Source organism: Trachurus japonicus, chromosome 5, assembly GCF_045865225.1.
Source record: "Trachurus japonicus isolate A0001 chromosome 5, Traja_1.0".
Classification (NCBI taxonomy): domain Eukaryota; kingdom Metazoa; phylum Chordata; class Actinopteri; order Carangiformes; family Carangidae; genus Trachurus; species Trachurus japonicus.
Window position 1 is genome coordinate 8,933,250 of NC_140911.1, and position 26,112 is coordinate 8,959,361.

General features: G+C 42.1%; 3 protein-coding genes across 6 annotated transcripts; 2 read left to right on the top strand and 1 right to left on the bottom strand.

Annotated features, from left to right (window-relative positions):
• Positions 1-90: 90 nt before the first annotated feature.
• evc (EvC ciliary complex subunit 1) lies at positions 91-7,110 on the bottom strand. Of its 3 annotated transcripts, none has more exons than XM_085775995.1 (21): positions 7,019-7,110; positions 6,635-6,840; positions 6,391-6,504; positions 6,117-6,203; positions 5,704-5,927; positions 5,515-5,599; positions 5,292-5,390; positions 5,003-5,131; positions 4,742-4,903; positions 4,423-4,639; positions 3,519-3,667; positions 3,173-3,271; positions 2,867-3,079; positions 2,542-2,651; positions 2,169-2,370; positions 1,827-2,045; positions 1,553-1,688; positions 967-1,069; positions 747-873; positions 569-665; positions 91-473 (listed from the first exon to the last, which is right to left on the bottom strand). In XM_085775995.1, exons 2-21 carry the CDS (start codon positions 6,815-6,817, stop codon positions 331-333), a joined length of 2,898 nt encoding a protein of 965 aa, XP_085632121.1. In that variant the 5' UTR covers positions 6,818-6,840; positions 7,019-7,110; the 3' UTR covers positions 91-330. The 3 variants fall into 3 exon arrangements, with proteins under 3 accessions (XP_085632121.1, XP_085632120.1, XP_085632118.1); XM_085775994.1 differs by having other exon boundaries at positions 6,635-6,851; positions 6,918-7,055; XM_085775992.1 differs by having other exon boundaries at positions 6,918-7,052.
• Positions 7,045-20,035, top strand: LOC146987034 (limbin-like). Of its 2 annotated transcripts, XM_085775991.1 has the most exons (23): positions 7,045-7,909; positions 8,250-8,325; positions 8,528-8,673; positions 8,757-8,813; positions 8,962-9,148; positions 9,245-9,345; positions 9,512-9,577; positions 9,714-9,848; positions 10,046-10,185; positions 10,334-10,658; positions 10,736-10,975; positions 11,062-11,237; positions 11,634-11,793; positions 11,905-12,081; positions 12,193-12,503; positions 12,888-13,062; positions 14,261-14,404; positions 14,532-14,759; positions 15,769-15,992; positions 16,092-16,179; positions 16,333-16,508; positions 19,098-19,199; positions 19,430-20,035. In XM_085775991.1, the coding sequence occupies exons 1-23, from the start codon at positions 7,667-7,669 to the stop codon at positions 19,848-19,850; spliced, it is 4,098 nt and encodes a 1,365-aa protein (XP_085632117.1). In that variant the 5' UTR covers positions 7,045-7,666; the 3' UTR covers positions 19,851-20,035. The 2 variants fall into 2 exon arrangements, with proteins under 2 accessions (XP_085632117.1, XP_085632116.1); XM_085775990.1 differs by lacking the exon at positions 9,714-9,848 and having other exon boundaries at positions 7,453-7,909.
• Positions 20,036-20,557: 522 nt separating this feature from the next.
• Positions 20,558-22,547, top strand: LOC146987035 (cytokine-like protein 1). The gene is made up of 4 exons (XM_085775997.1): positions 20,558-21,029; positions 21,132-21,176; positions 21,518-21,664; positions 21,762-22,547. The coding sequence occupies exons 1-4, from the start codon at positions 20,883-20,885 to the stop codon at positions 21,861-21,863; spliced, it is 441 nt and encodes a 146-aa protein (XP_085632123.1). The 5' UTR covers positions 20,558-20,882; the 3' UTR covers positions 21,864-22,547.
• The last annotated feature ends 3,565 nt before the right edge of the window (positions 22,548-26,112 follow it).

Here is a 26,112-nt window from a genome sequence, read left to right on the forward strand (position 1 = left end):
AGATGTAGGAAAATAATGTGGTACTTTTAGGCCTGTAGCACTGCAGCTCTGTGTATCAGGAAAAAAAATTGCAAAATGCACTCAAAAGAGAATCTGTTAAATAATTTAATGGCACATTTTACAAAAAATATGGATTTAATTGGATTGCCTTTGTTATTATTACTAAATTTTTAGTAACTTTCAAGAAAAACATTCATAGAAATACTTAGAGGTACCTTTATAACAACATTGATCCCAGCAGACAAGTAGTGGGACCAACAATTATATAAAAAAAAGAAGATACAATTTTTACAGGACATTGCTGTACGAACATGTGAAAAGATTTCAGCTTCAATGAGACTCTTGCTCTAGTTTCTTCTTTGGTTTTGATTTTGCTGCCGGAGTTACAATGGTTGGAGTCAGTGAAGGATTCAAGGCTGGATCTAGTGCTGGGTTCAGGGCTAGCAGGTCCAGTATGGTGGCACTCGGATCACCTGGGGAAATACAGCGTCGCACAGGTCAGGAAACAGAGCGGTGACATTCAGTGAGTGTAAACTAGATTTTTATTCTCCAGTGTAGCGCTGCTCACCTGCGTTGTCTTCTTCACCACTGGGTTCTGGTTCTGGACTGTGGAGGGAAACCCGGGCCAGGTCTGCCAGCTCAGTTATGAAGTTTTCTTCTGCCTCCTAATGGACACAACAACAGTGTTTACAGAAAATAACTGTGCTGGATTGTAAATATACACCAAAAAACATAACCATACAAACCTGTAGCTGCATTTTGATCTTTTCCATGGTTTGATCTTGGACCACTTTCTTCCGCTTCAGTTCCTCGTACATCGTCTCCTGTTCCACGTCACACAGCTCTAACACCTTCCTTTTGTGGAGTTCAACCCTAAGCACACACATAAAAAAAGAAACACTCAGAAATATACTCCCGCCCCCTCCCACTTCCAAAACGTTGTCAGCACTTCCAGGGTTGTTGTACCTCTGTTGAAATTCAGCAGAGGTGGGTTTTTTGCCCCAGTTCACCAGCTCTCTCTGCAAGGCTCGCTTCAGCTGACTGCTGCTCTCCCGAGTCTCTTCCACCTCTGAAGGAAAAAGTTCAAAACAGTGAAGTTAACACGTAATATTTAATGTTTGGTCGACCTAAAATTGTTATTGAGTCTCAAAGTCCAGATTTCATAAAGATTCAAAGCAGATTTTTAGTGTTTACATTATAAAGTCCACAAAATAAATGACATGTCAGGCAGAACGCAGAAGAAATAAGGCAAATACTAACTTGTAAAACAGTATACTGTGATGGTTAGTATTTACATGGTGTATTGAAGCAGTATGTATTGACATAGCTACTGTTTTCTATTTCTCTACTGTCCACTCGATTCAGCCTGCCTTAATAAGTAAATGAAATACCAAAGCAGCAGGCACAGAGGATACAACAACAAAGGTTTAATCATTGAACTATATCATGATTCAATAATGAAACACAGTGCTTCCATTGTGAGAAACTTAACACCCAATATAGAATCTGTCTTGATACAGATACTGATGTGCATATGTGATCCTCATCTCACCGATGTTTACGTTTGACTGATCCTGGTGCAGTTTTTTGGCGATGTCCTGTTGGTGGGAGAAGTAGCTTCGGACCAGTGTGGTGAGAGAATCTTTGGTCAAATATACGCTCTCTGATGCCACCTCGATCAGGTGGTGCTAATGAGATAAAAACAAAGGAGGAAAATTTCCAATTTTCTTGACAAAACCAACTAATGACACACACATACATAAACACTCATTTGATTTATGAGAGATTCTTCATAATCCTCCTCACACCTTAATCCAATATTATACCTTCAAGCCATCATCTGATTTTGGAGAGGTGTCTGACTCTATGATCTCCATCAGCTGCTGGATGGCGTAGCTGAGGGCGTTGCCGAGCACCAGCTGTGCGTGGCTCTGCAGCAGCTCCATTCCCGTCTCCAGTTCAGAGAGGAACTCCTGCTGGAAGCTGTGGCCCACCAACTGACTCTCTGGACCCAGATGCCTCTCTGCCAGGCTGGCACTGCTGTTCTGTAATCAGTCACAGCACACTGTCTACTAAGGGTGCCTGAGAAAACTCAAAATTATCACAAAAATGAAAAGATTCTGTCATTATTACTCAGACTCACTGCTCTTTACATGTGTTTTTCCTACCTTGAGAGTAGAGCTGACACAGGGCTGGCTTTTACTGGGGTCCTCCATGAGCGTGGCTCTGAAATCAGTCTGAGAGAGGACCTTCAGCTTGGACAGCCTCATCTCCTTCAGCATGTGCAGACAGAAGTGTCTGACCACAAAGCAGCGCTGCACCGCCACCAACAGGTGCTCATGTTTCTTCTCTATCAGCTTCCCCACTTGACTGAGGACAGGATCAAATTGCATTATTTCACCGTGCCTCGTAAAAATGGATTTGGATATAAGTGAATTGACCCACATTAGTGCAAACATAGTTTTATTTACTCCAGGCCGCCTTTCACAACCTGAAATCGACATGCAGTAAAACACATTTGGTCACATCCTCCTGTCTGACCTGTTCAGTGAGTAGCTCTGTCTGGCCACCATGTCTTGGAGGATCTTCGTCTGCTGTTCACTCAGGTGTTTGAGACAGGCCTGCACCAGAGCCATCTCCTCACTCCACACCTACAGAAAAAGAGGCTCACTTAGAAGCAGTGAAAAGCATTTTGAAAAATTAAACTCCCATCTCTTAGTAAATACCCCAGGGACTTGTGATTTATCCATAAAACAACGTGAAACAATGTTAAAAGATGAAAGTAAAGTACTGAGAAGATTGAGCTGCCAAGCACCACTAGAGGAGACAAAATGGACATAAAATGAACCACATGGTGTCTGTCTACCTGTCCATCTTTATCCAGCTGAGCCCTCATGTCGTCCAGCTGCAGCTTGACAGAGCCCTCGGCCTGCTGCAGCTGTGCAGTCAGCTCCTGCTCCAGATCCAACCACAGCTTCTTACAGCGCTCAGCAGAGAGTTTTGATTGGGCAGAGACTGCAGCCAGAACGATGTCCTTGGCTAGCTCCTCCAGCTTCTTAGCCCAGGAGGCACGACATTTCTGAAGAAGCAGGGTTTTATGTGAGAGTTGTAGATTTATGTACATACACATGCTTTCCCATAATACTGTTTATAGTATTAGGTTTTTGTTCACCCTCCAAAGGTCACAGAGAGCATCAGCAACCCTGTTCTCCTGCTGCAGCTCCAGATCAGAAATCTGCTGCCTGTGTTTCACCAGCAGCTCCTGGTACACCTGGAGGAAAGGTGACAATACAGATGTCGATAGATTTAGATTCTTTACCTACACACTAACAACTAATAGTGAAACTAAGACTAGAAAAGTGAATGAAGAGTCAGAAAAGACAATTATGAAGCACAAGGGTCTTATGTGTGTCGCATAAAAATTAATTAACTGCAGGGATCTCCAGCCAGTTACTTTGCCTGTCTATTATGTGATTCTTGTTCTACATATTAACCTAATGGAGGCAAACTGCTCTGACCTTGGTGAGCTGCTGTAGGTCATTGTGAGTCTGTATTGATTCCAGGGTGCGGCTCTTTTCCTTGCTCTGGCTCCTCTGAAGCTTCTTCCGCTTGGCCTCCATTTTGCTGCACCTGTCATCCACCAGCTCCTTGGTCTTTCGTGTGCACTCTGGAGCATTACAGATCAACATTTAGATCGACTGGTCTTGCATTGTTATTAATAGCTGCTCAGCCAACTGATTGAGTATTATACAAATGATGACTCAATGGCTTGTTCTCATACTGAATAAAAGGCATGAGTGACAACTTAATAAACAATGGCACATCATACTCTAAAGGACAGATAAAAAAAAGTTGTATTATTGATGCAAATAGTTAAATAATTTAACAGTCTTTCTCTATAAGATACAAGTTGCCTTATCCAGGTTTAGCCAGTTGTCAAAAAACAACAAACAAGTAAATTGTCAGTAGCCACACCTTTGTGTGTTTTTGATTACACAGTAGGACAGCAGTAAGTCTGAAAGATGTTGCATGAGAGTCTGAGATGCAGTAATGGGCGTATTCAGTGGTGTCCTGAAAGAACCTGACCTTATTTAAGGCGCTAAGGAGGATTCCCAGAAAATGGTCTATTTTGAGAAAGTACGTCATATAAGTTTGAAAAGTAGGCTAGACATTGTCCACTGCTACCTGCCACCAGAAACTAGTTAAGTGTAATCTAACACACTTCCAGACCACAGTCAGCCTGTGGGCATCTGTGTTACTACACAATGATTATTTTTTCCCTGTTTTCCCTTTTACAATCAATTTTCTTAACCTATAAAATGCCGTCAATCTTCTTTGTTTTCTTTTTGACCTGATTGTTCTTCGTTTGATTTTCTCAGATAAAACTGAAACCATTGTTTTACTTTATTTTAGGTGTATTACCTTCAGTGCACTGTTGAAGGCCTTCAGTCAGAGTGGCCTGAACCTCTGAAAGGATCTTTTCCATGTGGCTAAAGGTCAAGATGTCATCGCTCGTCAGCTGCTCCAGTGTTGTGGCTATTAAACTCTGCCTCAGAGACACTTCCCGCTTGAGCAGCGCGGGTTGGGACTGAAGGAGCCCAGTCAGCTCCTCCCACCACAGCAGCTTCTGCTGTATTCTCTAGGAGATTGAGACAAATTCAACCATCCAGTTTTCAAATAAAGACACAAGTGATGAAATGTCAAATAAATGGTTTGCCAACCAACAGCTTGTTTGTCTTACTTTCAGGTCTTCTTCTTGCGCGTTCACCAGGTGATGCTCCACTGATAAAAGAGTTTGGATGAGAGAGAGATTCACCTCCTGGGCCTCATCTGGAGAGAAAATGCTGGTCTTCCTCAGCAGATTCTGACATAAGTCCTCCACCTGCTTGCTGAAACCTTTGGACTGTGAAGAAACATTATTTTCTCCATCAACAAAGGTGATCTAATAACCCCAACATATTATTAACATGTGTGTAACTGTTTTTTGTCTCTTGATTTGTACCGTTTGGAGGCCACGTTCGAGGAGATCTTTCTGGGCCCTCTCAATCTCCTCCAGCGTACAGGGAACGTCGTCATTCTTCTCAGTCGCTGTTTGGCCTGATGGCAACTGTTTCTTAAGCCCATTTAGTTCCTAAGATAACAAATTACAACGTTTACTTTCCTATACATCAGTGTCTTAGTGCACAGTAAATCAAGTGAATGTAACTGTGAGAAATAGCAACTCATTATACAACAAAGAGCATACGATAAATACTAAACCCCATTCGTCAGAAAGAGCCATTTGACTTAACCTTTTCCTGCAGTTGAAGAATATCCTTGCAGAAGTCAACGTCGCCTTTGTCTTTTGGAAATCGGCAACTGAAGATTAGTTTCATCATTTGAAGGAAAATCTATACCACAAATAAAAAATAGAACTTTATAATATACATATATGAATGTGTGTTTGTTAGCACATAATAATCAGTAATAATTCTTATCCTTATTACTTATTAATAAATATAAACAAACACTCACCAGATATTTTTCCTCCTGAAGCTGAGAGCAGTGCTGTTGTATATCGTGCAGGGCCAAACAGTAAAGGCTGATTCTACCTTCAAAACTGCAGAGATAACAAAGAGTATATAATCACTTTCAACTCTTGCTGCATACTTGGTTGAGGTTTACGGTTGTGGCTGAACATTTGGAGACCCCAGTGACTCCTACCCTGTTTGTGTGAATGTGTGAGGGTAGTGTGAGACCCTGGTGAAGCTCTGGTTCTGCAGGCTCTTAGGGACCAGAGAGGAGGAGATGAACTGACTGCTGTCGTCGTTGTCCTGCTCTTGGCTCAGAGACTCTCCGTCTGAGGAGGAGGATGACTCCTCATTAGGCATCGCTGGCAACTTGGAGTGCTCATGTAGTGACGGGTTGGATGCTCCGTCTGCTAAAGGCTGAAAAATGGCAGGGAAGCTTTTTTTAATACAGTCTTATCAGGGGGCACAGTATTTCTAATTACTTGTACAAATACTATGTTCATCACTGTGTAGTTTGCGACATGACATCATAACATTATAGACCAGACACCTCTGCAAAGTTTAAACAAATTAACACATTATCCCATTATGTATGCATGAGCTTACTCTGTATTTCTGGTTGATGGGATAAACCACCTTTGCTCTGGATGCAAATGCAGCCACATCACTGTTCATGGGTGGCTGCTTCTTCTCCTGGTCAGTGAGCAAAGGAGATTAAAATGGTTAGTGGGGGAATCAATTAGTACAAAAACAAATGTATACAACAGTCACTTGTGTGTCATTTCCAAGCACTTACAGCATCACTTCACCATCATTTCACCAGAGCAGATCTGATCCACCTGGGGGTACTAAACTTGCAGCTACAACACAGTTCACGTACTTTTTCATTAATGGTACCACTTGCAGCCTCCTTTCTGCTGTTGCTGACACAGTCACTTTGGTTGTTGTCTAACTCCCCGTCATCAGGTTCAAGCAGCCTCCTTGCATTGTAACCCTAATGGGATAATACGAGGGGGATGAGAAGTCAAAGATGGAACATAATAGACTCATAATAAGGCATAAAGACAGAGACTTTAAGTGGATGGGATGAGATGAGAGCTGTGTGTTGCATTTGCTTAACTTACTTGTCTCGTCAACAGCAGAGGCTTCAGGCAGTAGACATAGAGGAGGGCAGCGGCCAACAGTCCCGACAGCCCTCCACACACCGTGGCCACCGTTAACAGCTCCGTATACACGTACAACGACTCGGCGAAAATTACCGGGACATCTACATCGCACTCCGGCGGCATCTGTTCCTGCCCTGCCATCTCACAACAACAAACTCACCAAACTGTAGGAAAACTGAACATGTGTTAGTTAGCCTTCTTGCAGGAGGAAAGCCGACATCAAACTTATCTTAACGGTCACCTCATTTCAAAAGAAGACAGCAACTTAGCTCCTTATATTATAAGTTATTTTGATGTTTTTTTCTTTGTAATTTGTTTTAAATTTTAACATGACTAAACTACAGCTTGAAAAAATAAACCTCTTGATGGAAAAAACGAGAGAGAGAAAAGTTTTTCCTAAAGAAAAACGGGTGGGCAGTGATTTAACAAGAGGAGCGAGCTAACGGCTATTAGGGCGGAAATACAGGCAGTGCCCTTCAAAATAAATCACAACAATAATCCGTAGTAGAATATTTTGCGGATTTCCTTCAGTAACAACATTAACACAAATACATAAAGCAATTTTTTGACAGAAAGGCACTTTCTTAGCATATGTATAATTATTTTAAAAAACCGCATACCATTCATGCTCGCCTACACACTTTTAATTTGAAAGCTACGAACGGAAGTAGGCCGCACGTTGTTGATCTTAACGTTCGCCGAGGAGGAGCCCCGTTCCTGCAAAGTTTTGGAAATGTTTTCCGAGTTTTCCGACGTGATTATACATCTCCCGTTCGTGGATAAGTCTTTGAAACGACGTCCGTAAATTCTCTTGAGATATTAACTCACTAATAAGATGTTGTTGTTCGACAGAGACGCCGCTGTGGTTGATGTTTCTGAAGTAACGGCTGTGGGAATGTTTTCACCGCGGTGGATTTTAACTACATCCAGACAAAATGCAGCCAGTTAGCTAGCGGCTCTCCTCGGCAGGAGCGGCACACCAACTCACTGATGCTTTATGTACACTTTATCGCAACGAGGGTCACGATACTATTGTTTATCTTGAATGTCCAAACGCCGTTCTTGGTCACTGGTTTGTGTTCCCGCCGGTGTAACGATGTGACCCGGCGTGAGACGCGGCGTGCCGGTGTGTTGGAGCACAGTGCAGGATGTCAACCGTGTTTTAACGGTAACGTAACGTCTCAGGACACATCATGGTACACAACAACCTCACCACCTCCTCCACAGCAGGAGGTGAGTATGCCCATGATAAAAGTCACTGTTCCTATGTTATTAAACCCCAAACTAGTGTAACATCCCCAGTCTCTCCTCCGGTGAAGGTGTAAGTTAAATTAATCTGTCTAGCAGAAGTTCCTACTAACGTCTTGGTGTGTATCCTGAAAATTACGTTACATAAAAGTTATTTTGTTGTTAGCTAATTTACTAAACCAATTCATGCATTTTTATTTGTATAATGTCCACTGTGCCAACTGGTGCCTACTGTAGACTGCCACTGGATAAAGCTGGGTTGTCCTTTGGAGATGTTAAACCATTTTAATTGTGTTTTATTGATTGCATCCTTTTCCACTGTCAGAGTTCCTCCAGTATCCATGTAATGCACCATGACCCCAGTGGGAGAACAGCAGAGCTGATGTTGTTAAGGATGGATGGTTTGTTCTTATGTCTTATTATCATGCATTAACAATACAATACATTACAAAATTAGACTTACATAATTACATACTACTTGGTCGCTGAATGCTGTCCAGTGAGGCTTCTGAAAATGCATTATGTCCACATATGATTTTGAGATCGAATATCCACATTTGAATACTACAATGGAAATTAAATGGCCAATGGTGTTTTCTGCAGAGCTCCCCCTGTCTTCCTCAGCTCCATCTGGTCCGTTGGGACACTCTGTCCTGTACTCATCATTTACCTACATGTCAAACATGGTGAAGCCCCGGGTCCGCAGAAGCACACTCACCAGATTCATCCCAGGCCACATTCTGCCCCAGGTGGGTGTTCACATTATAAATTAAATTTTAATTTTAAGTATGACGTAAAGACTAACAATGTAATGCTTTCAATGTCATTGCAGATTCAGAGTGTGGCACCTCCATCTGCATTTGGAGTAAAATTTCACAAGTGTGCTCAGGTACATAAACATATTGTTTAAGGTCATTTTACATGTTTGTACTTCATTCCAACATATATATTCTGCTCAACTATCTTTATTGTGTTAGCAAACATGAAGAATCAGCCATCCAGTGTTTTATTCTCCTCCTCCATTACTTGGTTATCAGGTGAAGCTTGACACTGACCCCCCTCAGCTGACATTCTTCCTGGTCATACACAACATGAGCCCAGTTGGTGGTACCAACCTGTCTCAGGTGGCGATTCGTGACTCCCTTTCTGGAATAATCCCACTAAAAACAGAAGGACGAATGGTAGAAAGAGGCTACCAGACATTTGCCATTGATTCACTGTCTGGTAGGTCTGGGAATCTAAATATTGTAAATGATTTACAAGCATGTCTGGGTTGAGCTTTTTTTTTTACTTTGTATATTATTGTTTTTTATTCTTCAGCTGGCTCTCAGATTGTTGTCAATTATACTGCTCACATAAGGAGTCATAAGAGTGAAGTCCTGGACCTTCCAGCCTTTCTTACCTTCTCTAATGCCTCACAGGTATTTTCCTTGACTCAATTTTTTCTCTTTATCTGAAAAAGTGGGTTCTTAAAATGACAACTTAGTAAAACCAAAGTATTAATTTCACTACTATAATATTTAGCAAAATCAGATCAGGTTGCTGTCTAGGTACTTTACGTTTTTTTGTTTTTTTTTTACTCCACAGAATGATGTCAGCATGTTTGGTCCATTAACAGCTAATCTAACCCTGAGGGTGAACTCCACTGACAAGGTAAGCTGAATGCACATACATATACAGTACCTGTCCTGTTCCTGTCTGGGAAACACACTTGCAGTTGTATACATCATATTTTTGTTGTAAAATATTCCCAAAAGTAATTTCTCAATGTTTCTGCTCATCATGTTAGATCTATCCTAACCACGGTGTCCATTTTGCTGGATTTGTTGCTGGGTTCTTCATCATTTTGGTGCTGCTGTCACTTGGGTTTCTGGCCATGAACCTGATAGGTCTCAGAACCAGGCTAAACCTTCTTCAGCAAAGGGTATTATAGACATTAAAACTCTTATGTGCTTTGTTCTAGTCAATTGTAATGACAGACTGATGTCAATCATCATACCTTTCTTATTGTGCATTTTAAAAGGGGAATGAAAAATGCTCTCTCAAACTAGCATCAGCCTATTTTGCGAGCTGATTTAGCTCATGTATAATATATTACTTTTGAATATTTTCTTTGCTCAGAGAAAAAGAAGGGACTCCGACCCAGAGTATGCAGACTGCAACATGAGCGAGACGGTGAAGGATGAGGCAACATTTGAAGACAAGATGGTGGACATCATGGTGCTTGAGGATCCTCAGAACATGCACCAGGCTTTGGAGAAGTGAGTGGAGCTGCAGTCAAGAATCAATTGTTTTTTTCTGTCATGATGTTGATGTCCTTTAGTTTAGCAAAAAATGACCAAAATCACCACTAAAAAGGAAGTTAACATAAAGGCTTACTCTGGGTAATGTGCATTTTATCCCAATAAGCCTTGAAATGTCAACATTGCTACGCGCCACCAACAACCTGGAGGCCACCCGGATTCAGATCTACAAGGATGTGATATCCTCCCTGCTGGGTGGCCTGAGGGCCCGGGGCCAGGCCAGCACCCAGGCTCAGCAGAGGCTCCTCAGTGTGCTCCATGGACAGCTACTAGGCATGGAGGGGCGGTTGAAGGAGGAGCGTGGGGCCCGCATGGCTGCCCTGGCTGGCCAGTGCAACCTGGAGACTCGGGAAGAAATGGAAACAGAGCACTGCAGGGAAGCGGCTGAGAAAGCCCAGGCCGAGCTGCTGTGTCAACATGCAGACCAACAGGTAACGGCAAGTTGTCATATTTGCTAATTTGTTTAGTTTTCTATCATCTCACTTAAACCTTTTTGTAATATTGGTAGGAGCTCCTCCAGTGCAGTGTCCTCCTGGAGAAGCTGCACAAAATGAGCCAGAGTCAGCTGCAGCGCCTCCTGTTGGTCCGACATGAAGGAGCATCAGCGAAGGTCCAGAGGCAGATCATCGAGTGGCGCCGGGTGGAGCTGCACAAGATCTTCTCAGAGGAGCTGGAGGAAGCCACCAGGATGGGAGAGCTGGATAAGAGCACAGCCAAGAGTCTTCAGCATGATTACTTTACCTGTCAGGTGGACAACCAGAGTTGATTTCCACTTGAACCTGTGCAAATTGAAATACTATTTTGTTATAACAATGCAACTTTTTTTTTCTCCAGGATCAGTTAGAAGAAGTTCTGGATGTGGTCCTCGCCAATCAGCGCTTTGTTCTGGCTGAGCGCCATGCACAGAGGAAGTTCCTGGTGCACAGTCTCCACAGCCTCAACGGCCTGATCGCTGACACATTCTCCAGCACCTCCAGCAACTTGGACAGCTGGTTCATGAACATCAGGAGGTCAGTGATCACTGTAGGAGTCCAGAGCTATATTAACATTTTTCATCTTGATAATCTTAAATTTAAAGTGATTCAATTTGTCAGGTGGTGTGTGTATATATACATGCTATACAAAATACAGATTTTATAACATCATTTAGAAAAGGATGAATGCACCATATTAAAAAAAAAAAACAATATGTACATAATGATGCTGCTGTCAACTCAAAATGAAACTGTCAAAATATGAGTGTCCATACTTCAATGGCAAAAAAAAATTGCAAAATGAATACAAAGAAAATACTTTTCTGACATCTGTTTTTTTCTCCTACATTATATCCCACTAGAAGCAATGAACAGAAGTAAGCTATACAAGAACCATGTTTTCACCTGCTATGCTGTCTCCTCCTCCACCAGAGGGAGCACAGTGCCTGCAGAGCAGATCGACCAGCTGCAGGAGAAGGCCCAGAAAGAGCTAGTGATGGTGAGGCAGAGACTGGACGAGGCTCTGAGCCAAGAGAGAAGAGCCATGCGCTGTGGCCTCATTAAGAAGAGGAGGGAGCTCATATCTGAAATGGTGAAGAGAACACACATATTTAAGGTCTTGGTAGTAACAATCAATTGTGGATTGATATCTCAGGCCTTAGTTAATAACACCTTTATTCAATCCTGTTTCTACCGTCACCAGTTGAGTGTTCACAAGCAGAGACAGAAGGATCTGTCAGGCTTGTCCAGGGCTTTGGAGGGAACGTTAGAAGTAGCTCAGAACCTGCACCGCTGGCAGACCCTGCTGACGGCTCACAGCGTGGAGCTAGCTGAGCTCATCAACAACCTGGATGAGGAGGCTACTGCTGACATTCGCAAGGTGCCATTCTGTCATATCATCATCACTTAAAAACCCACATAAAACTATAGTACCTGAGAGCCTGACTGACGCTGTTTTGCTTCCTGTATCGGTCCTCTACCTGTTCCCTAGGTGACCATGCGTGTGATCCAAGGTGCCATTGCAGAGGTCAAAGCCATTCAGCCTTCTGCAAGCCAGGCTCTGCTGACATCTCTCCCTCCGGGGACACAGCGTTCACTGCTGCAGATAGAACCAGAGCAAGCAGCAGGACAGGCCCAGGGACAAGGCGCAGGCGCTCTCCTGCAGGGACAGGAGAGGCTGCACCAGGACGGCAAGGCAGCCCTACGCACCCTGAGCTGCACCAGGGAGGCTCTGCGGGAAGCCATGGAGAGAGAGCTGCAGGAGCAGAGGGAGATCAGGGCACACTACAGAGCCTACTTCAGGTCAGTGATGATGTGTAGTGAATGAATTTAGGGGAATTTAAACACATACAGTAATATTTCATATTCTTACTGTATATGCAGCTTCTTTCCATAATGGTCCTCTGCACCGTACTGCACTTTACGTCATAACTGCATGCTAACCCAACATGTCGCTGCCAAAAAATGTATTTTATTCATTTATTTATTTATTATATAGGCTTTTAGTTCTAATATGGGTTCTTATTTATTGTCTTCTTTTTAGTTCTTTATCTCACTGGTCCTGAGTAACACTTTTCGTTCTGTGTTTTTAACATGTAGAATGACAAATGGATTAGATTAAAGTGTTCCAACACAACTATGTAAAGTCTCATGGTCAAACTCTGGTGTTTTCTGTTTCTGTCCCAGGTGTTTGTGTTCGTCCCAGCTAACTCTGTCTGAAGACGACAGGCTGAGGATGAAACTGGAGTTCCAGAAGTGTCTGTCTGTGATGGACCGCTGCCTGGTGCTGCCCCACGCTGTCTCCAGAACCAAACTCCACACTTCCTTGGCAGCTTGGAGAAAGGACAGCGAGAAACAGATGGTAGACACATAATCACACAATACTGAATTCAGATTTTATTCTTTCAAAGCCTCAGTTTGTAAAATTAGATGCTTTCTGACTGTGGTGACAGATTTTAGTAATCAAAAGACACTGGAGTCCACTCTTTTGTTTTCTGAGTCTAAGACATTGATCAAATCACACATCATCTCATCATTGCACTTAACATGGTGAAATAACCCTATCATTTATCCATGCTTGCTTTATGATATATATATATTATAGCTCTTATATTATATTTTTTTAATTATAGTAAATTAAAAGCATTAGAACTTTTTTTTTTATAAAACTCTATAAAGCTTTAGAGCGTTTCTAAAAACTAGCTAAAACGGTTGACAACTCAGTTCGATTCCGTATTAATTTAGTTAGAGATCCTCAGACCTCATGCTGTAATTGTTCTTCTAATCTGGTGATTATTTAAAACATGAATATTGTTAGAAGACTCCTAAAAAGTTAAAAATTACTATCATACCCTTGTGCAGGAGCTAGTGTAGGTCAGCACACCCGGCTGCTTCTTCTTATACCCATCTTAAGTATGGATTTGCTTTTTTCCAGCTCTTTACTGTCAAAAATGAAATCAAAAGTGCAGCCACACAGTTGGCTCTAGACCACCGCCTTCAGTGGAGCTATGTCTGCCATGTTTTTGTCTCTCACATGGCCAAATCTATCTGCGTGAGAAAGTTGGTCAGATGGGACTAAGGGGGTTTCAGCTTCACACATCCACAGGAGATTGCAAACAGCTAGATCTCTGGGTTTTATAGATCGGTATCAGATTAATCAAAGATCAGTTTGATCTGTGAATAGATTTTATTTAACCCGGCCTTAGTCTTCATCCCAAATTCTTCTCAATTACTGATTTGATGGAATAAGTTTTCGCTTAATCTCCTCTTGATAAAGTTCTGGAGGAAGTTCAGAGAGGAACCCATGTGAATTAAACCACAGAAGGAGATAATGGTGCATTTAATGTATTCTCCTATGAATATGAATTGGAGAATGGCGACCACGAGTGCAAACCACACTGCGATCAGCTTCAGTTGTGTGGCCACTGGATGAGTATTGAGAAATAATAGAGGGCTATAATAGAGCGCTCCACAGAGAGGTCTCATTTGTAATCACACCATAGTGCTGTGGTTGGAGTCATTTCCCGACCACCTTTTGGATATTGTGGTTTATTTTTCAGACAAATATGCAGTCGAAGGGGAAAACCAGCAAAGCCAGACTGAAAACAGACACATCTGACCTGCTGGCTTTCCAGAAACGTCTTGAAGACAGGATCCAGTTGTTTGAGAATGAGAAGGCGATGGAGAGCAGTGTCATGACCAAGGTGATGGAGAGGTGGAAAGGAGGAGAAAGGAGCTGTTCTGTCACTCCACTGACATGAACTGTAAGTCATTTTTTAGTGCCAGGGAGTATTTAAATCTGACAGTCCTCATCCATTCTGATTTTGGCAGGTGTTAGAGGAGATGCAGAGAGAGAGGGAGGATGATCTACGCTCTCAGGCGGATAGCCTGGCCATTCAGATGGCTACCATCCACTACCAGAAGGCTGAGAGGAGGACCAAAGTGTTGGAGACCTCCAGAGCCATGCTCACTCTGCACAGCCTGCTCATTCAGCAGCTCAGAGAGAGAAAGAGCCTGGAGAGACAGGACATGGCCCAGAGTATACAGAGCCACTGCTTGGTAAGCAAAGCTTTACTCGTGCTGTGTGTGTTGTACCCCACTGTATGGTTGGATGGCTGCTCATGGGATTAGGGCATATTAAAGTGTTCAGACCAGAGATGTGGACTCAAGTCACATGATTCTCGTATATGATTTGAGCTTTGAATTGAATCTTCAATTCATTTCAACTTTCAAAGATTGAAACCAATGTTATTTAACAAGCGTAGTTCCCCACATCCCCCGGTGCACCCACTGCAGAGCTTTCCCAAAGTACAGACTCCATCCCTGACATTGTACTGCAATGATCTGTTCCTTCACAGATTTGCATTTTGACATTCACCCGAAACAACAAGATGAAATTAGATGATTAATTTCTGCAAACTGCTAATGTTACAGCAGTGAACTTGTCACGCAAAACAATGATAATATTACTCCCTTCTTGATTCCAAGTCCAGTTGGTGTGTTTTGGTAATTGACAGGTTGATAATGTGAGTGGTAAAGAGTAGTTGCGTTGGGCAGTGATGAAGGTATTAAAGCTGCACATTTTGAATATTATATAAGTAAAAGCTTGTAAGTATGATCATGAATGTGTACTTACAGTAAGAATAATGTTCACTGTCATGTATGATGTCATTGAATTATTATTACTCATGGATTATGAAAGCAGGATTGAAAGCAGCAGTGTTAGGTAGTAGAGGAGGAGCTCAGGACTGAAATCAATGATTATTTGATGATTAATCTCCTGATTATTTTCTCCATTAATCATTGTATTGTTTAGTTTGTATGAATTCTTCCATAAACTTGTTCTACAAAATGAATACAAGCATTTGTGATGTGTTTGAATTTGATCTATCACTATCATATTTCATCAAGATGGATTTATTACTTGTTAGGGACTCATAACTCAAAGTTTAGGACTTCAGAATTCACTTGTGACTCGCAAAACAATGACTTTGTCCCAGCTCCTCTTCAAACTATTGTGTGATTCTCAAAAAAAAATTTACGAGGGATATTCTGACTTTAACTGCAGGGTCTAGAGGAAGCGGAGCAACAGCTTCAGAAAGACAAGACGGAGCTGGACGGCCTGGAAATGTCTCAGGAGGCCAGAGTCGTGGCGAGCGAAGACTCTGACGAGAGGGAGGAGGACAATGAGGAAGAGCGAATGTTTCAGCTGCAGCAGGATTGCAGGATGACATCCATCCTCCAGGAGGCTCTCTACAAGTGTGATCAGGTCATCACACTGTTGGCTGAGAGGTGAGCTGTCGAGTTGGTGCTACCTCGGGGGTAATGAGGAATTTTGTGGGTTGACACAGACCATTAAATTGTAGTGTTGAAACTCTCTGGTATTTTCAGATTGCAAGAAATCACAGCCAAGAATCAAGTCATGGAAGATTTAAAAGAACAAATGGAGCTTAAGAGACTTTATGCGAACTGCGACCAGGTCAGGCTTTTATTCAGAGGTTGTTTTTTTTCCAGTGATATCTTGAATACAAACAGTAAAGGTTTGGAAAATATGGGGGAATTCCTCACTTCTGTGTGCATGCCTGTGGAAGTAGAGGAAACCTTTGGCTCACTGCCTCGCTCATCTTTCCAGGATCTGGAGTTTGCATCTCATCTGGTGAAGCAGAGTCAAGTGTCTGCAGAGGTTCTCCTGGAGGCCCTGCGTCTCCTCCTCCCCACCCTGCCCGAAAGTGAACTCCTGTCCGTCACTGACGCACTCTGCCCCAAACAGCACCCTGTTTCCTCATCGGCAGAACAGGAACAGACCGGGTAAGAGCCAGGTTCAGCATTTATTGTTTGGCAAACAGTCTTGTAAAAGTCTCGTTGACATGTGGGTTCACTGGACGCAAATGTGCTGGACTCCTACACAAAAACAGCCTGCACAGTCTTTCCTCCATTAAGACTTTTAAAGAGGAACTATGCAAGATTTTTAATTAAATTTAAAGGGATGGTTCAACATTTTGGCAAATTGGCCTATTGCCATAATCCCAATAGTCATAGCAGTCATAGCAGTAGGTTCGTTGCCTTTAATTGTCAGTGCAAGTTATTTTTAGAACAGTGGAGCAGAGCCGTGAGCTGCTCAGAGCTACGCTACAGAGGCTAATGAGATTTCTTGGTTTCCCTCATCAAACTCATCAAATACACAATCCAACAACTCCAAAACCCTCTTGTGGAGTTCAGTTTCACCACGCTATGAGATAATAATGGAACGTTACGAGACGGAAACTGCCCTCGACAGGAACGCGCATCAGCGGTCTTGCATAAATTTACCTCGAAAAGAACTCCGTCTTGTAACGTTCCATTATTATCTCATAAGGAATATGGCAATGGGCCAATTTGCCAAAATGTTGAACTATCCCTTTAAATTATTAATTCATCAAACAGCTTCAGAGTAACTGTTATGGTTAAATGACTTGCTACAGGAAGAACGGAGGCTCTCTGCCTTCCCCATAGCATCTCTTGGCTGAAAACCAACCTTGCAAGATCAGCGCCTTCGACCCGGTGTCCCTGATCTTGTCTCAGCGGCAGCAAAAAAGCGACCACACTTGCATAATTCCCCTTTAATATACTGTGAGCTGACTCCTAAGAAAGTGGCTTCATAATCAAAAACTTGCACCTAAGATCAACACTTAACTGTTCATCCTGTCAGCAGTAAATGCAGAGCTGCATCAGGATTTCCCCTAAGCTGTGTCATACGTGAAAAGCCCTCGTCAGAGTTATCGTTTTACTCCATAAAAAGTGTTGTTTAAGTGCTGAGTGCCCACACGATGCGCTAATCTAGTATCCAAACATTGCTCTTGTACTTAAATCGGCGCAGATGGCATAGCGATTTGTTTAGCTGACATCATCATACAAAATGTGTTTGACTTTTCCAACTGGCAAAACAAGTCGTAAGCTCGGTTCCCAAATAATGTGCATGAGCTACCAAAAGCTTTTTTTTTTAATGCAATAGTCCTCAGCTTAATGTTCGTTTCTTTTTCCCCTCTGTTTTATTGGAAAAAATAACAATAAAATAACTTCAATACAGTGAATAAGTCGTTGCCTCGAACGTGCAGCCAGAGTCTCAACAATTCAAATTCTGTGGTTTAAGAAAGTGAAGTCACTGATTTAAATAAAAGCAGCGTTTCCACGGCAGCCGTCCCCAGGCATTGTCTCCCATTTAAATAACAAATACTGTTTGAACATAAGAGCCGTTTCCCTGAGCCAAGATGGAGAGGTAAATGATTTTACTCATCATTTAATTTCCCTCTCTTCCTGATACTCTGGAACACTCACGCCTGGCCCCCGCTGAGTTTGGATTAGTTTGCTGATGAATAATGTCTCATGCATGAAGTCTCCTTGGATCCGAGTTGTCTGGCCGAAGGACAACGCTCAGTTTGGAACAATACCCTCGACATGTGTTTTTCTTTTCTTTTCATCACTGTTGTTTCTTTTTGTTTGCAGAATAACATTTACCCACTCTTTTAAGACTCAGATCACTCCGTTTATAGCCGTGAAGGCATCTGGCAACAGAGAGAAGTCAAAGTGCTTGTATTATGTGAATGGCTGCACTGAAAGAGACAAAACGGTGATCTCTTACCTTCACTGTTTGCATTTACTTATCTGATTTAGCTACTGAGTTGAGCTCAACTCCACAAAAGTGCAAACATGGAGCTGTTCCTTCCTGTATGTAGACAAATATCAACCATGTCTCGTCGGTATCCTCTGCTAATTTAGAAACAATAGTGAATATATCAAGTTCCAGTTATGTCAAGAAACATTCATCTCAAATTTTCAGCTGCTTTGTTCATCCATTGCTGTTCTTTGTCCCGCTGGTTTGTTACCTCCCAGTTTGATCAGTCACTCCACATGGTTTGAAGTGTATAGGTAAATGTGTGTAGGAGTGTGGTGTGTTTCCATATGTAATCAAACATCAGGAACTCCTGAAATACCCTGAACGCAGTGTAGTCATTTATATTATCAAGCCCTGCTGAGCTGACCATACTCTGCTTTTACTTCAGTGCTCGCTGTAATCAGTGATAAACCAAATGATGCATATAATTTACTCTTTGTCCATTCAGCAAGCTTTTTAAGCAACACACATTTAATTTGATGGTTTATGGGCAATTTTAAATATTTATCTCCCTAAAAAAAAAAAAAAAGTTGTCAGTATTATTTCACAGCTCCAACTTACTGTGCTCTATTAATGCAAGACAAAGGTATTTAAGTATCTTTGACGTTAATGAAAAATATCATGTAGCTAGGGGATCATCACTGTCTATTTCTTGTCATCAAAGCTTTTTTATAATCAAAGCTAGCTTTGTGTGCAGACTGTATCAAAATTACAGCCTCATAATATGTTCATGACTTTATGACCAGGTGTGCCCTGGGGTCTAATCGACTTCTTCCTGTCAGACTGAGGGAAGACGTGGTGCATAAAAATATGCGAAATATGCCGAGCTCCAGCGTGGACACGGAGAGGTAAGCTCAACACGTTTCTGTCTTCTGCTACTAGCTGCCATACAGAAGAGGCCTGATGTTGAGACTAATTTGTAGTTCAGTGGTCAGCAGCTTCATAGACAGATCATTTTATTGAAGTGAAATAAGCCTGTCATCAGAGGGGTTACATGGCTGGGCAGCAGTGACCACATGCATGAGGTAACTCTCTATTCCCACCAACAACAGCTCCTTTGTCCTCCAAATCCCCACAGAGTCCAGGAAAAGAGGCAGAGTCTGATGGAAAAACTGCTCCCCAGATCCTGTCCTCCGCTTCCAAGAGATGGTGAACCACGGCTGGTCGAAGAGAAAGGAAGGCCGGACTGTTTTACCAAAGCACAACAACCCATATATAAATCAGTTGTGGCTGAAGACATAGTTAAACAGCAGCAGGGTGACACTGCAGAAGAAAAGGTCGGGGCTACAGTGAATGAAACGTTACATGGCGCTGCAGGGGATTACATGACTTCAGCCTCTGCCAGCTCTACTCCGGCCAGCCCTGCTGCTGCCGAAGGAAGGCTGTTTGTGTTTCGTGATCCACCTGAAACATGTGACACTGTGTCTGTTCCCAAGAGAAAAAGGAAGAGGAATTTCCTCAATTTAAAGAAGGGCTCAGTGGCACCAACAATCCTATGAACATGAATATTGAGATTTACATTGTTTTTTAAAATGATTTTTTTTTATGACGATGGTACATAAATGTAAACTAAACCAGTAGTTTCACTGTGTAGCAAAAAAAAGAAAGAAAAAAAAATAGCACATGGTCTTAAAAGTGTATGTAGCATCTGGCTTTATTTTAAAGTAAAGGCAGCTGACTTTAACTGCTTCCAGTTATTTCTTCTTCTCATGACTTCAGATTGTTAATAGGCAGAATGATTTACAAGGTCAACTTTGTCTTCATCCTCGCCCCATGTCTTAAACTGGCATCATTTTTAAATAAGGGAAAAAGTCCACACAGTGGGTTCTTCTCATAGGCTACGTATCACTTATCCGTTTACTGACTAAAATAACCCCATTCTGCTATTTTGTGCCAAAACTGCAGGTTAAGGGTCATTGTTTTGACTGTATCACCTCACAACACTCAAAACACACAACTGTATCACATAAATCCCCAATCCCTTCCACGTGCAACTGTAAAAATTGATAAGAAAAGACTGCTTTGACTTTGCCAAACAACTTTGGACTCCAACTTTATGATGATCATAACTCAAGAGTCCAAATTTCCCCTGAATTTTGCCTTGTTTCCTTATGACATGTACAGTGGTTTGACTCCCATCGATAATTCAATAGCTGACATAAATACCCCGCTCTCAGCCGCAGAGCTGGCTCGTAGATGTGGTGGTGGAGGGGGGTGGGGGGTCTGCAAACCGTTTGGCTGTGTTATCAGCAGCAGAGGATCAGTCATCCCTGGCATTTGGAGCTCACATGAACAAATTTTTCTCTCCAAAACACAGCAGACCCCAGATGTTTTCCTCACTCTTGCGGCGCGTCCACGTCACCGTCCGTCGTTTTTTTTTTTTAACTACACCATCCTTAAAACTGCAGCAAGTCCTCCTCTTTACTATTTGACACAGCGTTGGCTGTACGAGCAGCAGCAGCAGCAGCAGTAGCTGGAGGCAGATCCCGATCAGCAGCAGCAGCAGCAGCAGCAGCGTTTACAACCCAAACATGAGGCTGGGACTGGCCACCGTGGTGTGTTTCTTCAGCTTTGTGTGGCTGTCGGAGTGCGCGCCTCCGACCTGCTACTCCAGGGCGCTCGGCCTGAGCAAAGAAGTCATGGCTCTGTTGGACAAAATACACACTTACCACCGCACGGTAAGCACTTTTGGCGCTCGTTGCATTGTCACTGTTGTGCAGACAGACGAGGCTGTGTTTGACTGTGCTGTTTTGTTCTAACGATGATGTTCGACGTTGCAGAAAACGTGTGCTGAGATCCTACCTCCCATCTTCCTGGATGTGCATGTAAGTTGAAAGCAGCGAAGTGATGCAAATGATGTGGGGAACACACACGGAGGTGCTGGCAATGGTTTCAGGGGGTTTCCATGAAGTTGGGATAACCACTTTCAAAGCTCAGTTACATACTGAGAGCAGTTTTTAATTAAGTACAAAATAAAACAATAACATAACTTCATGGCTTGTTTGCATGATGAAAGATTGTGAAATTGCAATATATGAGGGGAAAAAGAGTTTACTTGATGACATGAGTAAATCTGTGCAGCATATTCTTTGAATAATTGATTTAAAATTTGATGCTGATGTTCTTTTTTTAAAGTATTAAAAGTATTGTTCTGTTTTCCTTGCAGAACCAATGCGTCACCACCAAGCTGCGTGACTTTCTCTATGTGGTGCTGAACCATCCCAACCAGTACTGCAGAGAGCGTCCCAGAATGGTGCTGCTGAAACGCAAGATCCAAAATCTGTACTCCATCATCACCAGAGTCTGTTATCGGGTGAGAGGATCTCCAAAATCTGCAGCGTTCCCGACCTCAACATTCTTGTTTTCATGCACGAGTGACTTGACCACATGTCTTTGTTTTTCGTTGGCAGGACCTGGTGTTTTTCACAGATGACTGTGAGGCTATTGATACTGGCCACACCAGGCCCCACTTTGCTGAGGACAGGCTTCAGCTTCTGCAGGAGGACAGATGAGCAACACACAGAGGAGACGAAGACATACACTGGTCTATTCATTCATAAAGAAACACATATCAGCAATATGTAGAATGCAGGTACAAATTACATGTACAGCACGCACCACAGCCTACAGTGTATTATGCTGTTTCATACCTTACCCAGTTGGCTCCGCGTTAGCTGCAGACTCATGTTAGTGGACATGTGTGGTTACATTACAGCAAGGAGGCCGAACTTTCCACAGGAAATTTGCTGAATGCCAACCATGCCGATGAAAACCTTGAAATAATAAAGCAATAAGAGATGCTTGTGAGCCGGGCTTTAACCGCTGCTTACTTACCAGGGCTGATCAAAGCTCCGTGTGTCATTAAGAGAAATATGTTGTGTTGCCATAACCCTTGGTCTGACTACGATGTCTTAAAGGAGCACTATACAGCATTTTGTAAACACGAGCTGAACATGGTGGTTAGAAACGTTATGTAAGAAATGTATGTCCCTAAGCATTGATTCAGTTATACAGAAGTGTTTTTATTTGTCACTGCTGCTTGGAGTGACACTCAGTCAAATTAATATTTTCATGGCATTTAGCATATGAAGTAATATCCACTATCACAGACATATTGGAAACATGTGCCGTTATGTATACCTTATGACAATCTCTATACAGTATGTCTTATATTATTAATAAAACATCTCTTAATGTAAATAGGTCTGTGTGTTGTTTATGTTCTTTTTATGAGCTCATGCACTGATATCCTCAGACTCCCTGTCAGTATGAACTCTCATTCTCTTGTATTTCAGAACAGAAATACAACTGTATTTCAAGTAACCATTGTTGACGTCACAGCACAGAGGCTTTAACTGGTGGTTATGTCTGGGATCTGTGATGGATGAACTGTGAGAGAACAATGTGGCTGTGCATAGATCATGGTTCCTGCTTTCTTTTACATTTAGCTGACAGAAATAACTTGAAACATTAACCCTCCAGATGAAAAAGCGTGCCTCTGTGCTTTTTGGACAGATGCAGTGAATAATGTTGCTCCTGCTGTTGTTTTGCATGCAGTGTTGTGATGTGGGAACAATCGGTTAACTGGGAACACTTTGCCTTCCTGGTTTTATTCATGGCCTCTGCTGCTCTCTGTTGGCAAGACTGTAACCTACAAACAGGTGGGTCTGCAGGGATTCATTTCTCTGAGTTGTCCCTGTTTCTTTTCTTTTCTTTTTGCCAGTTAATAGAATATTAATTCATATCACATTCAGACTTTATATCTAATGTGGGCTTCTTCCTGTTGAATCCTGGATTATTGCTTGAATATCGTTTAAGATAATTTGTTTTTTGGGGTTTTTTTTGCTATTGCTACTTAGTCAGTGTATTGTACTGTCACTATAGTTTTTCCAGGAGCTTCACTTATCACATTTATAGTCCAAGAAGTTATGATATGCCCTCTGAGCAGCACTGTCTCTTCAGAGCAGACTGGATGCTACAGACCAGACCAGGTGACCAGGCCACATGAAGCCGGTTGGCATGCGAACTTCAGAGGAAACAAGTAGCTATATGAAGAGAGTCAAAGTAAGTGAGTAAAGAAATATTTGGTAAGTAAACTGCTCTTAATGCTAATGTTATTCATGTCAACGGGGTGTGCATACTTGAATGAAAATTGAATTGTAGAGACATGAAATCACTTGTAATGGGTAATCTGTCTCATTCAGTTTAATTTTGACAAATTAATTGACTGTCACTGTCATGTGGTTGGGGAAAGTTAAGTGCTGCTGCCAGCAGGGACTTTTTTGACGCCTCCACAGGGTCATTCATTGAAGGACCCCCTCCCCAACATGCAATATGCAAAACTGCAATAGATTTAATGAAAGAAAGGAAGAATCATGGGAGATTCACAATGTGTTTGTGATTTTTGCGTTACAGACAGACAAAGACGTGTTTGAACATGCCACAGTAGGAAACACATTGTTCTAGATATTAAAATCCACTATGGCTGAATTCCATTTAGCTTTTCCTGCTGGCTCACTGTCACACTGCTGTGGCTTTCTTGAATAATTGTCTATGTTATTGTTAATATCTGTGCTTTCCGTCCTACGACTGTTCAAAACGTCTTGATATGAAAGAGCCTGTTGTGCTGTTCAAATGAAATAGGTTTGGTCCGTGGCCTGCTGTTGAGTGGCCTCTCTCTGATCTTGAGTGCCGTTGAAGCGGCAGTGAAGTGGGAGCTGTGATGCTGCTGGGTCGAGTCGAGAGCATGGATCACTTTTGAAGGCTGATAGATGAGCAGCAGCATCATTTCACTGTCTTTAATGCTTTGGATAAGGTTCAGCTTCAGAGCTTAGTGATACCTTGATCTGCCACAAGGTGGTGCTGCTGGTTGTCACAGTTTCATGGTGCCACATCAGATGAGCACAGTTCTCCCTCATTTCATCCCCCCTGATTGACAGCTCTTTAATACGTCCCTTTGTTAGAACTTCCTGTCAGTATTCAGTGCTGCTTTTCTCAATCATTTTAAAACATTGCAGACTGTGGCCATGGACTTGGATTTATTTTTACATTGCCGCCACATGTTGATCAAATGTTAGATGATGCTAATGTTTCAGACTTTACGATCTAAAAGTTCCCGTTGCTATTTTCAACTTGACAACAGAGTTAATCCCTGAGCTCTGCCTTTGTGAAAATCTGCAGCCATGATGTTGAACTGGGCCTAATGGTTTTCTGTTAGTGATCAAGACTAAGAACTCCATACAAAATGTGCTTTAATAAATGACTGAGCAAAAACACATGGATTCACAAGGGGTTTCAAACTATAAGCATAATGTTGTAGAATTTGAATCTGCAAACCCAGAGGTTTACCCCTAAAAATGTCATAATAATGAGTTGTAATATCAATCCACTTCTGACATTATGTTAAAAAAACAACCTCATCTCACAGCTCCATCATCACTCCCATGCAGAAGATGTTTTTAATCTTCCACCACATACTAATCATTTCACTAATCATTTTACAGCCTGCAGTTTTAGTTTAGTTTGGCCCATGTTGCAACAAGAATGTGTTTCTTTCTGTGCCAGGAATCAAGTTCTTGCACTTCTGAACCATCAGGCCTGAACCCCTCACTGCTAATTAACTAACCCTACAAAAATGAAAATGTTCGTCAGCAGCATGTGGCTTGTTAAGAAACCAACCCACGGTGTGATTATAAAGCTTATAGTCTCCGCGCTTATTGATCAGCATTAGAGGGGCCGCAGACTCCGTGTTGTTTTCTATCATTAAGGCAAAAAAAACCGAGAACAGAACATTTAAACCACAGGCGGCCAGGTACATTAACAATTTTATGTTAAGTGCTGCACACTGCACCAAAATGCTTAAATGCTCCACAGTAAAACACCAAAAAACTTAGCCGAGGGGTGACAGTAATCATTCTCTGCTCTGTTGAAATAAATTACCTTGTAAAGGACAGATCAGAAACCTATTTGCATTAAAGTTTCGGTGATGCAGTTTTGTGATGCAGTTTTTGTTTATGGGGGTTTCAGGCAATTTTCCATCACATTTAGCGCTTTTATTGCACCTTTAAAAGAAATGTTGCCTCATTAGTCCACATAAGAAAATGTTTCCCCCTTAATTTCCAATAGATGATTGGCACACACTCCACACTTGTTGTAATTACGCTGCTCAGTAAATCTGCTGTGCATGGAGGGCCGGCCTTATAGTCCCACCAACCCACACTGAGATTCAAAAAGTCTCACACATCAGGCCTGAGCTGCCCCTCCTGTCAACAGTAAATGTACCTTATAAATGCGCAATTGTTCCATGGATTTACACATTGAAGTAATTATTCAATAGAGGGTCAGTGGAGGACTTTGTACTAGCACAGGGGGAGTGAGTGAATAAGGACTGTTCAACAAGGTTGAATGCAGTTATTAACAGTTATATAGGCTCATACATTCACGGGTGGTGACTCTATTGTTGTCTTTGTTGCTTAATAACTTCAGCCTGATCATGACTAGTGGCCAGAGCCTGGTCATGATCCCAGGTCAACCAAACAACCAAATAAAATAAGACATGCTGCCCTCTAGTGGACAGTAAAGGACAAAAAAGCATAAAATGTAGTCCTCGTTCGTCATTATAATCCGTTTTAACTTTGCAACACTTTTATCACAGTTATATCTCAAGCTGATGAATAGAACAGATTTAAAATATATACATATGTATAAATATATATATTATTTTCTCTATGTACAGACCTGTTGGTTGCTCTGCTTCCTGCA